The following is a 12,512-nucleotide window of genomic DNA, read 5'->3' on the forward strand; positions in this document are numbered from 1 at the left end:
GTACTCCAGGCAGGCCACGCTACGGTCTGTACTCAGGCAGGCCAAGCTACGGTCTGTACTCCAGGCAGGCCAAGCTACAGTCTGTACTCAGGCAGGCTAAGCTACAGTCTGTACTCCTGGCATGCCAAGCAGGTATGTTAAGCAATGTCTGCACACACGGTGGTAGATCACTTGATTTAGTGAACTAGTGGCATGAACCAATGGAAGGTAACTACTATCATTCATGTAACTGAGACATCTCGTCTCCCAGAAGGAAAGTTTTGGCAAATTTTGTTTTCCCTTTGGATAATTCCAAATTTTCTGTCTAAAACTTATAGCAGATAATGTGATAACCATGACACCATGCTGCAATTCTAGTCAGAAGTTGCTCCATCTAAAATCAGTAAGAGTTTCAGCATGTGCGACACAAGCAGTCCCTGCGCACATAATGGTGGGTACAACTAAAAGCCTGAACGGAGAAGAGGTGTCCAAGACTTTGTCACACAGCCGCCATTGTTTGACGATGCTTTGACCCAGTGATGGCACGCTTACTACATTAAACATCCATTTCATTGAAATTCTGGATTGGAAACCGTGTCCCCATTCGCAGTAACTCATAGCATGGAGGTATACGTGGAAGGAGGAACAACTCGCAAAGTCGGCCCGGCAAGTCGGCCAGACATACCTGCTGTGCCTTTCTACTCTGAATGAGTAGAAAACAATTGATGTTCAATGTATGATACCATGTCTCACAGCAAGTAAGCCAACTACGTTAGGAAGAACTGTTAGGAAAAGTATCCCATCAAACTTTGAATGAAAATTTTCCAAATTCTGCTCACAACAAAGAAGTAATAAGGTCATACTTTTGCATCAAAGAGATCATTTTGCTCGCATCTATGCGACCACTGTATGGCAAGATATAGTTTGTAGTTTGTGATATTTAGTCAGAAATCGGGAACATTTTGTAACTTTTCGCTGTATTCCAGTGGGCATAGTTCGATAAAATTATGTTTTTCAATCAGCATTAGTTTGTGTGATTTACCGGGTGCTGAAGGGTTATCGGCCCCAGATCTCAATTTTGCTAAAATGATGATTGAAAATTGAGAAAATTGCCCATTTGAAATACATGGGCCTTTTTCAAAAATAGCCAAAATTGGTCATGCTTGAATGCCATAAAATCCCATTTCTGCACAACCAACGATATGCTGTTCATAAAAATAACATCAGGGAACTATTTAACAGAAACCGCACGTGGCAATTCAGGGTTCCATAAGCGGTTTCTTACCCACTTTGACTTATCCAACTCCCATCGGACAGTAATGCGGTCCACACTTGTACATTGGCATATAGTATATATGTACGTTCTATATGCAAACAGATTCCTACTGTTTTTAAGAATACTAGAACCCATCTGGGGTGAAATATTCTGGCTACGTGTGGTACACCTTACTGGCTAATCCCAAAAGACCATATACAAAGGCATACAATTCAGTAAAATAAATACCTATGAATAGTTTGGACAACTGTTAAAACAACAAAAAAAGAACAAAAACTTTGGCCATATATTTGTTGAAAATGAAGACGAAACAGATGAAATTCTAACATGACTTGTAGGCCTATCTTGTCGTCGTCAAACAATGCAACGCGTTTCAATTCACCGCGAGCATGTTTTTGTTCATGTTATTTACTTTCAAGCATGACATTCCCATGGAAACTGCCAATTTCTTCTGTTGTGATAAGTGAATCAAAGTGATCTGGCATCCATTCTATTATATCTATCTATCTTCATTATTGGTCATCTCTCCCGGCAGCCTCTGTTGTGAGCAAGCGACGCATGACTGGTTGCTGAGTTTCTTTCACAACCGGTGTCAAAAGCGGCTGGTCTGGACAGCGCATGCATGATCATCTGCCATAAGCACAGACAGGTTAATCCTCTGTTAAAACAAAGCCTGAGTCCTGCTGTGTCAGTATCGTACATTAAACACTTTGAAGAGCCTGAGTTGTTCCTCCTTACATAAATACCTCCAAGCTTATTGTAAAGACAATGGAGAAACTGAAAATGTCAAGAAGAAAGTGTTAGTTTGAAATGTTGCTGTTTTATTGGCAGCTGTAACCTCAAACTTCAAAGGCCACTGTCTGCAACAAACTGACCCAATGGCCAACTGACCCAAGAAAACTGGTCCCACTAGTTAACCAGTTCAATAATTCAAGCTACATGTATGTGGTATAACACCAACAGTGCACAATTTCACACATAAAGATCTTTTGGGGGGGGGGGGGGGGTTAACATGTAGTTATTGCTAGGATTCATGCAATTTTCTGTCCTTTGTATCAAGCTCTGTGTGGTGAACTGTTTCCACACGACAGTTTACATGCACTGTAACCATGCACTGAATGACTGGTCAATATGGCGAATTTCAGTCAAGGTCCTTAAATCATTTAGAGGTAGACTCAGTTTCAGCAATGGATTAACTTTTTTCCCCATTACATTACATATCTTGTGCTTTTCTTCTGTAGAAAACACCTGCAACTTGAATTCTTATAATAAAGACATTGTACAATATTTTGTGACATAAGAAATCAACAACCAGTTGATATGCATATCCTTGAGATGTTGGAAGCTCAAGGCAAGAAGGCTCAGAACATTTTTTTGTGAATGGCTTAACCCAAAACAAACTCAAAGTCAAAAGATCAAGTTCAAAGCAAATCACAAAATTTTTTTTACTGCAGTATATTCTTTGTGTGTTGTTACATGTGAGGCACAATGTTAAAGTATTACAATCAAAGCCACACTGACTATACATAGGTCTCAAAATTCCTTTTGCTGTACTTGATGTGATGTCTAAAAAGATTTATTTCAAGTCACATATATTTTGTCTGAATTTTAACAGCTAATGGCAGTCCTGCAAAAAAGAATTTCACTTCACCCAGTCAGCCATTTCTCTTTTCACATTCAACCGTCTTGACAGATCTCACCAGAGATAACTGGTTATATTAAGTAGGCTTACAGAAAATTGTGTGATATCAACCAGAAGGCAACCAGCCTTAAGTTACCCTAGATATGTTATCCTGAAAAAGACTTTTTTTATCTATAAAACTGGATGATAAAACCACTGGGCCAGTTGACTCAGTACTTTTGGGCCAGTTGTCTTGGGTCAGTCAGCTGTTGGATCAGTTGACAGGATACCGTGACTGGATGCTAAATTGGCCATGGTTGCGCTTTTGTGGCGAGTGTTGTGGCGTGCATCCTGAAATGCGAATGTGGCTACAAGTTTTAGTCAGCAAAATTTTGACTACCCTTTGTAAAGACAAGATTAATGCCTTTTCTCGGGAGTTCATTGAAAAGTTGATTCTTCAATTAATTCACGTCACTCTACCACGTGACAGCAAAATCAGCTTTAAAATTCCCACGAGTTGATTTGACCTTAAACTATGAAATTTCGTGACAATTAACACTGACTATAACCCGGCGTTGTTGTTGTTACACAAATGTCTTGCAGGTCAAGTTGTGTACTGTGTACACTAGTGCAGTATTGATCGACATGACTTACTTCTCCTCGGCTGGACGTCAATCTTTATCCGTTGTTTGTCACACTTAATGACACAAAAACAATCTCACAGTTTTCCAAAACGCACATCATAAAGTTTTCTGACGCTTTCAACTTGTCAAAACACGCGCAACATTTCATTTTGTTCTCGCGCATGCTAGGTTTTCGTTTCCGGCATATGTGACTAGCCTCATGCTACCAGCTTTCATTGTCCATAAGCCTTTATAACAAACAGCGTCTGTTTAGACAATTATTTCTGGTCCATACTCATTGAAGTAGAAAAATCTAAATTTTTGGTAAATCATTATATGAAATATGAATATGACAGATTTTTTCAACCTATTCCTATGGATGAGAAGCTCTCACAAGATTGCGACTTCTTCTTGAGGTCTACTGAAATTTTGTCATTACCAGACGTTTGTCTAAACGGAAATTGACATAGCAGAACGGTTTAGAGACTACACATGCACATGGTTAGGCAGGTAATGTTGACATCCGAGCGTAAGAAATCTTTGCACATCTCTTTATTCCGCAAGAAGACTGACCAGCATCTGCTCACGAGAAAGTGGTGTTATTCAAGCTTCTGTAGGCACGTGTGTCGAAGTTGAACCGACATGAAAACTGTGTGATCAAACTATGTGACATGTTGAGCTAATGAAGTTATTGTAAACAATATGTTGATTTCATTGTCAGTGACATTATCATAGTTTGCAGCTCATAGACCAGTTTATTGAATTTGTCGACGCTGTATTTATCTGTACTGTAGGATTTATAGTGTGTTTCTTTGGACTGGTGCTGTAATTATTTATGATCAGCTTTTATTTGACCAGTATTTTTGGACTGCCAAGCAACATTATCATTTCAGGAAGCCGCTCAATCAACGACTTTGAAGGAAATTTGTCTGGCCTGTGTTGTGAAATATTAAGGAAGAATAATTGCAAAGCCCGAAAAAACTCAAAATTCCATTCCTTCCTTTAATTATTCTACAATGACAGTTGTAAATGTATGCCGGAAATGTTGTAATTAACACAATGCTTGTATCTCAAAGACGTAAGTGCATGTGTTATGGTGTTATGGGACCAACACCCAGTTCACCCCTGAGTGCCGGGGGGTGGGGGATGGGGGTGGGGGGTCGGGGGTGGGGTGGGGGGTGGTCTTGTGGTTGTGGAGATGATGTAGCACATGTTGTATTGAGTATGATACTTCACTTAGACAGCACTATAAGTATGGTGTCATTGGGACCATCCATTGCTGCATTGTTTGCTTTGGTCCACATGATAATTTACAGAAACATATTTGTTTAAGTATTGAATTTAGGAAAACTGCATCAATTAATGAAGTAGATTATTCAACTAATGGTATTTTCTTTCTTCCTTGTCTTGTTAATTTTAATAGTATTTGGGGTTGAACATCAAATATGGCAGAAGTAGATGCATCTCCCAAGAATGCTGACAGCGCGGGTGATAGTGGAAAATCATTTTTCGACAGACCAAAAGCACAAAAAGATGTCCGTTATCCTATTATGGTGACATATTGTGGAGGTAAGTGACAACCATTAGCTTAAGTTGTTATAAAGGTAACCACAGAAGTTGTCTAATTGGAAATATACCCCCCAAATTATCATCAGGAGTGAAAAGATAATTAAAAAGCTCCATGATTATCCTTATTTTCTTTTTAACATTTTTCTTTACTGAATAAAAAGAATTTAATTTGGTGCCTTTTTAACCAATTTAAGTTATGTGGTCAAAATAATTTTTTTTCTAGTTAAAATGTCAGGAGAATTTCATCCAAGGGTGAAAATAGAAATTCATTAGTTTAATATCAGCTCTGTTGACTCTTTGGATATCAGTAATATTCATGTTTATTCACTGTTCAGTATGTCAAACCTGCGCGTGAATGTGACCAGAAGATTCCTGTCATTTCCTGGATTCCCGTCGGAAATAATGCTCTGCACACTGTCAAAATTAATGAATATGAATGAATGATTATGGCTTAACACCACATCGGCCATACCGTGACGATTGATGAGTATGGCTTAACTTTACTGTGCCATCACAAGCTATTGGTCATTATTATATAATGTATTTGAGGCCTCTATGGCTGAGTGGTTAGAGTGCCAGCACAGTACAGTGGCCCAGAAGCCTCCCACCAATGTGATTGCTCATGCTGACTTCCTCTCTGACTGTACGTGGGAAGGTCTGTCAGCAAACTGCAGATGGTCAAGGGTTTCCCTGAGGCTCTGCTCGGTTCCCCCTCACCTTAATGCTGGCTGCTGTTGTGAACGAAATAATCTTGAGTGCAGCATAAGACAAATGAAGAAAATAAAGAAATAAATACATGTATTATATGTATTATAAAATCTAATTCTTATAAATGTGCAGTTTTATGTACATTTTTCTAGATTCCAAGCATGTAAATTGGTTTTCAACTTTTACCTTATTTTTGTCTTATTGTCCATCTATATTTCTTTGATTTTGTATCTTCTTTCTCATTGATAGCCTTTTACCATCTCCTGGTTTTAACATGTTCTCACCACAACATGGCTGCGGTATGACCAAAGTGGCTTTGAGCCATAAACATTCATTTGATCATTCATATCATAGGAGGTCTGGCAGCAACTTGCAGATGGTTGTGGGTTTCCCCGAGCCCGGTTTCCTCCCACCATAATGCTGGCCACCACCGTATAAGTGAAATATTCTTGAGTACGGCGTAAAACATCAATCAAATAAATAAATAAATTCATATCATAGGCTACAGCATGACAAATCCAATTTAGGATTTAGAGTTTGAATCTTTTCAAGGTGTAAATCTTGTTGCTTATGAACTGTCTTGTAATGGACTTTGATACAATTTCCTATGTTTGTCTTTCAGAATGCTCTTTACCAATAGAAGTAAGTAACTTAGATGTATAGTGCTGCTTTAGTTCCAAGAGAAACTGGGTGGAAATGTTTAAATGATATAAAGGAAATTTGATGGAATAAAGCAGACACCATGGTTCAGATGCATGTCAGCCATGTAGTGACTTACCAGCTGAAAAGCGCAACAATGTGTTAGTAAGGATTTTTCTCTTTTTCTAGGTTTTTCCTGTTCTTCATGGTGTTTCAATCACATAAATATCTGTTTTAACACAGTATGTGTTTTAACTAGGTTAATTGTTGAAACAATCCATATTTCCTGCAAATTACTTGTTTTTTTTTCTGTTTTAGTTTTATTTTTGTAAAAATGAAGAGGCCTCCTTGGCTGAGGAGGTTAGCACGCTGGCGCGGTTCACTGACCCAGGAGCCTCTGTGTCTGAGGGGGTTAGCGTCCCCAGCACGGTGCACTGACCCAGGAGCCTCTTACCAATATGGTCGCTTTGATTTCAAGTCCAGCTCATCCTGGCTTCCTCTCCTGACGTTCTTGGGAAGGTCCTCCAGCAACCTGCGGATGGTTGTGGGTTTCTACCGGGCTCTGCCTGGTTTCCTCCCACCATAATGATGGCTGCGCTCGTCTAAGTGAAATGCTTTTGAGTACAGGGTAAAACACCAATCAAATAAATAAATAAATAAATAGATTTAAACAAACATTTAAATTGGTGTGGCCTAACAGCTATAATATGTCTTTGGTATAATTTCCAGTTTAAACTCTTTCAAAGTCAAAAAAAGATCTCACTGTATCATGTGACCTGTCATAAATGTTAGGTACTTTTTTTTATCACAACTCAAATGTTTGAGTTTGAATGTTTCAGTACTGTGAATATCATCCAAATTATGAGCGATGTAAAAAATGGTTGGAAGACCACCTTCCCGAGGAGTTTGAGAAACTAATGGAGAAAAAAGGTGAGATATGAAGGAAATCCTATTGAACATGGCTAACACTGTGGTTCAAAAGAGTCCTCAACCGCAGAATAATCTTTGTCCGCAAAATTTTCCTGGTGTGACCTGATAATATTCTTTGTGTGATGATGAATCAGGACGATGTAGGCAGATATCCTGGAGTGTCAGCGGTAGTGTTTGACATTATAGCACTATATGGGACTATATCTCGCAGATGAGTAGCTTTATATGAGTTATGCCCCTTTAGTAAACATGCTTATTGTTGAATGTGCTAACTCATATGTTGCCAACAGTCTTACACTAAGAGCACTGTTTGAACCCCCAGTCAACTCAGGAACAGAGTGTTTACCTTTAGGAATATTTCAAGCTATACTTCTCAAACATAATGGCAAATTGGGTAGGGAGAGGTGTAAGTTACAGGGGGCGAGAAGGACTGCATCAGCAGAAGATGCAACATAACAGAAGACATAAAGTTCATGTTTTGTAACATTTTAGGGCGTTCTGTCATGGATGGGTTAACAATTAACTGCTGACTTCATGTCTAAATACCCAGATGGTAAATTCCAAATGGCACACAGAAGGGGTCTTTCCATGGCCCCAAATACCAAACACCAAAGGAAACTGCAAGACTTTTGATTCTTTCAGAGGGACTTTCACTCTCTCATTTACCTGCCATTAATGCTTAACTAGCATCTTGCTCCTTAATTTAATGTCTTAGGGGCCTTCGTGGCTCAGTTGGTTAGCGCGCTAGCGCAGCGCAATGACCCAGGAGCCTCTCACCAATGCGGTCGCTGTGAGTTCAGCTCATGCTGGCTTCCTCTCCGGCCGTACGTGGGAAGGTCTGCCAGCAACCTGTGGATAGTCGTGAGTTTCCCCCGGGCTCAGCCCGGTTTCCTCTCACCATAATGCTGACCGCCGTCGTATAAGTGAAATATTCTTGAGTACGGCGTAAAACACCAATCAAATAAATAAATAAATTTGATGTGTTAATTGCAAGGTGGCTTTAATTACGGAACCCTGGGTGTTCACCGTCATTGATTCGTTGTAAGGTCAGACTGTCTTGATAGCGGAGAAGATTTCTGTTCTCATCAGAAAAACAGAGTAAAGTGATTCGTCCAACTCCCTCTGAAACATGATTGTTTGTGAACGTCTTGACCTTGTTTGTGAGCGTCTTGACCTTGTTTGTGAACGTCTTGACCTTGTTTGTGAACTTCTTGACCTTGATGTTAAATCTGTCAAACGCAGTACTGTTTGATTTAAAAGGTGAACATTCCTTACAAGAAGATCTTTTCATTGAATGTTTTCATTAACTCATGTAAAGTACGTTTTTGTTCGTCCATTAACTCCTATACAGTAGGTTTTTGTTCCTCCAGTAACACCTATACAGTATGTATTTTGTTCCTCCATTAACTCCTATACAGTACGTTTTTGTTCTTCCATTAACTCCTATACAGTACGTTTTTGTTCCTCCATTAACTCCTATACAGTACGTTTTTGTTCCTCCGTTAACTTCTATACAGACTGTGTTTGTTCCTCCATTAACTGCTATACAGTACGTTTTTGTTCCTCCATTAACTCCCATACAGTATGTTTGTGTACCTGCATCAACTCCTATACAGTATGGTTTTGTTCCTCCAGTAACACCTATACAGCATGTTTTTGTTCCTCCAGTAACACCTATACAGTATGTTTTTGTTCCTCCATTAACTCCTATATAGTCTGTTTTTTTCCTTCATTAACTCCTATACGGTCTGTTTTTGTTTCTTCATTTAGTCCTACACATTATGTTTCTGTTCCTCCATTAACTCCTATACAGTATGTTTTTCTTCCTCCATTAACTCCTATGCAGTCTGTTTTTGTTCCTCCATTACTCCTATACAGTCTGTTTTTGTTCTGCCAGAAACTCCTATACAGTCTGTTTTTGTTCCTCCATTAACTCCTATGGTCTGTTTTTGTACCTCCATCAACTCCTATACAGTATGTTTTTGTTCCTCCATTAACTCCTATAAAGTATGTTTTTGTTCCTCCATTAACTCCTATACAGTATGATGAAGGGGATAGCGCAACGACTTGTTGAACTGTATCAGTATAATGGCTCAGGCGGGGCAGCTTACTTGTCTTCGGTAAGCGATCTGAGTGAAGCAGCACTAGATAGAAGAGTGTTGTAAATCTGTCCTGCAACATGGAGGCACATTACATGCACTCTAAGGATTCCTTCGTCATCATATGACTGAAAATTGTGGGAAAAAAATAGTACGACGTTAAACTCCAAGCCCTCACTCACTCACTCCTACACATTATGTTTCTGTTCCTCCATTAACTCCCGTACAGTATGTTTCTTTTCCCCCAGCACTATTTCTGGATGAATGGATGCCACGGATGCGGCCATTGGCGATTGAAGTCGACTGCTCATATATTTTCAAGTGTGATTCAGTGATTATCCAGAAATTTGAGTATCTGTACCAGAAAAACGGAGAATTGAATTTTAGCTGAATTTTACCACCGGATACTGTCGTCAAAAATCAATGTGTATGAATCCCTGTATGATTACTTTTCCAGTTTTCAACCTGCTAGAGGAAGGGAAAGTAAATTGCATTAGAGTTTCAGGGTTATTAGATGAATTCAGAAAATAGTTATTTGTTTGATTGTAGCCAAATGGTGGTCTCCAAAACTGTTCTCTAGTACAACAGTAGTCAGTTTTGTGTGTCAGTTGAACTGGAGTGCTGTCAGAAAATTACTGACACTTTCACATAGTGTATGGACTTGAATGCCATATTGGCTGAAAAACAGTCAGTCCATCCAACAAATTTCTGAAAACTTCATTGTTTTACACAGTAAATTTGTCCCTGAAATTGCTGTTGTACAGGCAATTAATTGTCTGGAAATATTACATTTTTGTGCAGAAACATCTTCCCAGTAGGATATCATCCAACCTTCCAAAGGAACCACAAAAGACATTTCTATGATCAATGGAACTTAAAATCAGTCAAAATGTGCATTTTCCCACTATAATGCTGGCCACCATCATATAAGTGAAATATTCCAGAGCACAACGTAAAACACCAAACAAATAAATAAATAAATTTGCATCTCAGTCATGGAGGGGTGTGCGTGGAATTTCAAGTCATTTACCACAGTACACAAAAAAAAAAAATATACATTTATATTTCTTTCGCAGAGGATGGCGGCGGTGGAGAGGAAGACGATGATAAAAAATCCAGGAGACAAAAACGAGGAGGAAAGGGAATGATCAAAACAAAGAAAAAAGCCGAACCCCAGGGAGTGAAGCTAGCTCTGTCAAAACGGGGCAAGAAAAAGATGGTTACTATAGTGATGGGTTTAGGGACATATGGTGAGTGTGGTGTGCAAAGCTTATTTCTTTATGTGTCAGCCATAAACCAGCCTAAGTGTTGACTGTTGTATTGTTTCTGTGCGTAGATTGGAATGTAAAGGCTAATTTACTCTGTGGATTAAAAAATCCAATTTTCTAAGGCACAAGTAACTCAGCATTTCATCACGGCAAACAGGTTTTAGTTTGAAGTAAAACTTTAAAATGAAAAAACTATAATCTTTTGAAAACTGTATTTTGTTTTTTGACTCCTTAGTAATGAGAAAATCTGGAGAAATGGTTAATTTTGCACCATTTTGTTTTTAGAGCTTTTTCTTTCTGTCAAAATGTAGGTCGACTGTGAATTGAATAATTTACTTTGATGTTTTATTTTTGTTTTTCTGTTTCTCAGAAATTGATCTGAAAGATGCAAGCAAATTCTTTTCATCCAAGTTTTCATGTGGGTCATCTGTTACTGGTGATGACGAGATAGTGATACAGGGAGATGTGAAGGAGGATTTGCTGGATATCCTCTCAGAGAAATGGCCAGAGGTGAGGTGACATTTTTACCCTGACAACATATACCCCTTATTCAAAAACCTTCTGGCACGTGCAAGAGCAACTTTTATTGCGATTTACGAGCCTTTTTCATTTGATTTTGGAGGCAAACCTACATTGATTGGGTTGGCCACTTTCTGGGCGTCACAAAAAATATAAATGACCTCTTAACTCCATATCACAACAAAACAAGAATTCTGATACTAGTATTGGACAATGGGCGATGTTTCACAGCTGATTCTGTTTATTTCTCATTTCAGATTGATGAGGATGACATTGATGATCTGGGAGAAATGAAGAAATGAAAGAAGCTAATTTTATTTTGTTGGGTTGGGGAGGGGGGGGGGGGGGGGAGGGCAAGGCAACAGTAAAATTCGACACACTGTACAGATAACCATAATAAAGACATGATTAGATCAAATATTGATGATTTTCGTTCAGTGTCTGTGACAGCTTTACAGGACATTGTGGATTTCATTTGTAGAGTTTTGTAGAGAAAATTGGATTTGACAAGTAAACTTCTCAGGATCATTTGTAGGCAGAGACTACACACAATTTGAAAATGTTTAATGGAAGTAGGCAATGACCAAATGGTGAGTCCCTCAGTCACTGGAACACACAAGGTGTTGGTTAAATCCCGGCTTGATTGACACCCTTGCCTTACGGTTGATAGCCGACCAAAGGTACTAATGTGGCCGTTAGTGCAGCCTAATGTCCGTTGAAGACCATTTTGTCTTGCACCAATATAGACATGTACATCACATGGGAAAGTGTTGTCACTGGTTTATTTTGTTCGATTGGTGTTTCACCTATACAGCAGCAGATGACATTATAGTGGGAGGAAACCGGGCCGTCAGTCCATGAGGAAACCCACAAACATCCGCAGGTTGCTACCAGAACTTCCCACGTATGACCGAAGAGGAAGCCAGCATGAGTTGGACTTGAACTCAAAGCAGCTGTATTGATGACGGGCTGCTGAGTCATTACGCCGCTCTGGCATTCTAACCTTCTGGATTATGGATTGCCAGTAGTTCACCCCAAGCACTTTGGATTCCTAAAACCATAAAACTGACCCCCAAAGTATGAAAAGTTCTTTAGTTCATTCCATTAAGCCACAATCAGTCAATCAATCAAAGCCTTCCTTGGTTCCCACAGCACTAGTGAGCTTATCTGGTTTCCCCCATCCCTACAGAAATTCGCACTGGTTCATCCAGCACTGGTCTGGTTTCCTCCATCACTACTGGACCTTACATTGGTTCACCCAGCATTACAGATCTTTTCTGG

The 12,512-nt window shown here is 39.3% G+C and overlaps 1 protein-coding gene across 3 annotated transcripts; it reads left to right on the forward strand.

The window, feature by feature from the left end:
* Positions 1–3,825: 3,825 nt before the first annotated feature.
* Positions 3,826–11,564, forward strand: LOC135476516 (density-regulated protein homolog). 3 transcript variants are annotated; one of them, XM_064756558.1, is made up of 7 exons: positions 3,826–4,009; positions 4,923–5,068; positions 6,399–6,418; positions 7,255–7,345; positions 10,521–10,694; positions 11,083–11,222; positions 11,489–11,564. In XM_064756558.1, exons 2-7 carry the CDS (start codon positions 4,945–4,947, stop codon positions 11,531–11,533), a joined length of 594 nt encoding a protein of 197 aa, XP_064612628.1. In that variant the 5' UTR covers positions 3,826–4,009; positions 4,923–4,944; the 3' UTR covers positions 11,534–11,564. The 3 variants fall into 3 exon arrangements, with proteins under 3 accessions (XP_064612628.1, XP_064612629.1, XP_064612630.1); XM_064756559.1 differs by having other exon boundaries at positions 3,962–4,116; XM_064756560.1 differs by having other exon boundaries at positions 4,008–4,028.
* The last annotated feature ends 948 nt before the right edge of the window (positions 11,565–12,512 follow it).

The sequence above is a fragment of the Liolophura sinensis genome, chromosome 10, assembly GCF_032854445.1.
Source record: "Liolophura sinensis isolate JHLJ2023 chromosome 10, CUHK_Ljap_v2, whole genome shotgun sequence".
NCBI classification, from domain to species: domain Eukaryota; kingdom Metazoa; phylum Mollusca; class Polyplacophora; order Chitonida; family Chitonidae; genus Liolophura; species Liolophura sinensis.

Bases quoted from the DNA above. Each gene is read 5' to 3' on its own strand.
- LOC135476516 (XM_064756558.1), top strand. From the start codon at position 4,945: ATGGCAGAAGTAGATGCATCTCCCAAGAATGCTGACAGCGCGGGTGAT. The intron at 6,419-7,254 runs GTAAGTAACTTA...TGAATGTTTCAG, and splicing joins AATGCTCTTTACCAATAGAA to TACTGTGAATATCATCCAAA. The intron at 11,223-11,488 runs GTGAGGTGACAT...TTCTCATTTCAG, and splicing joins TCTCAGAGAAATGGCCAGAG to ATTGATGAGGATGACATTGA.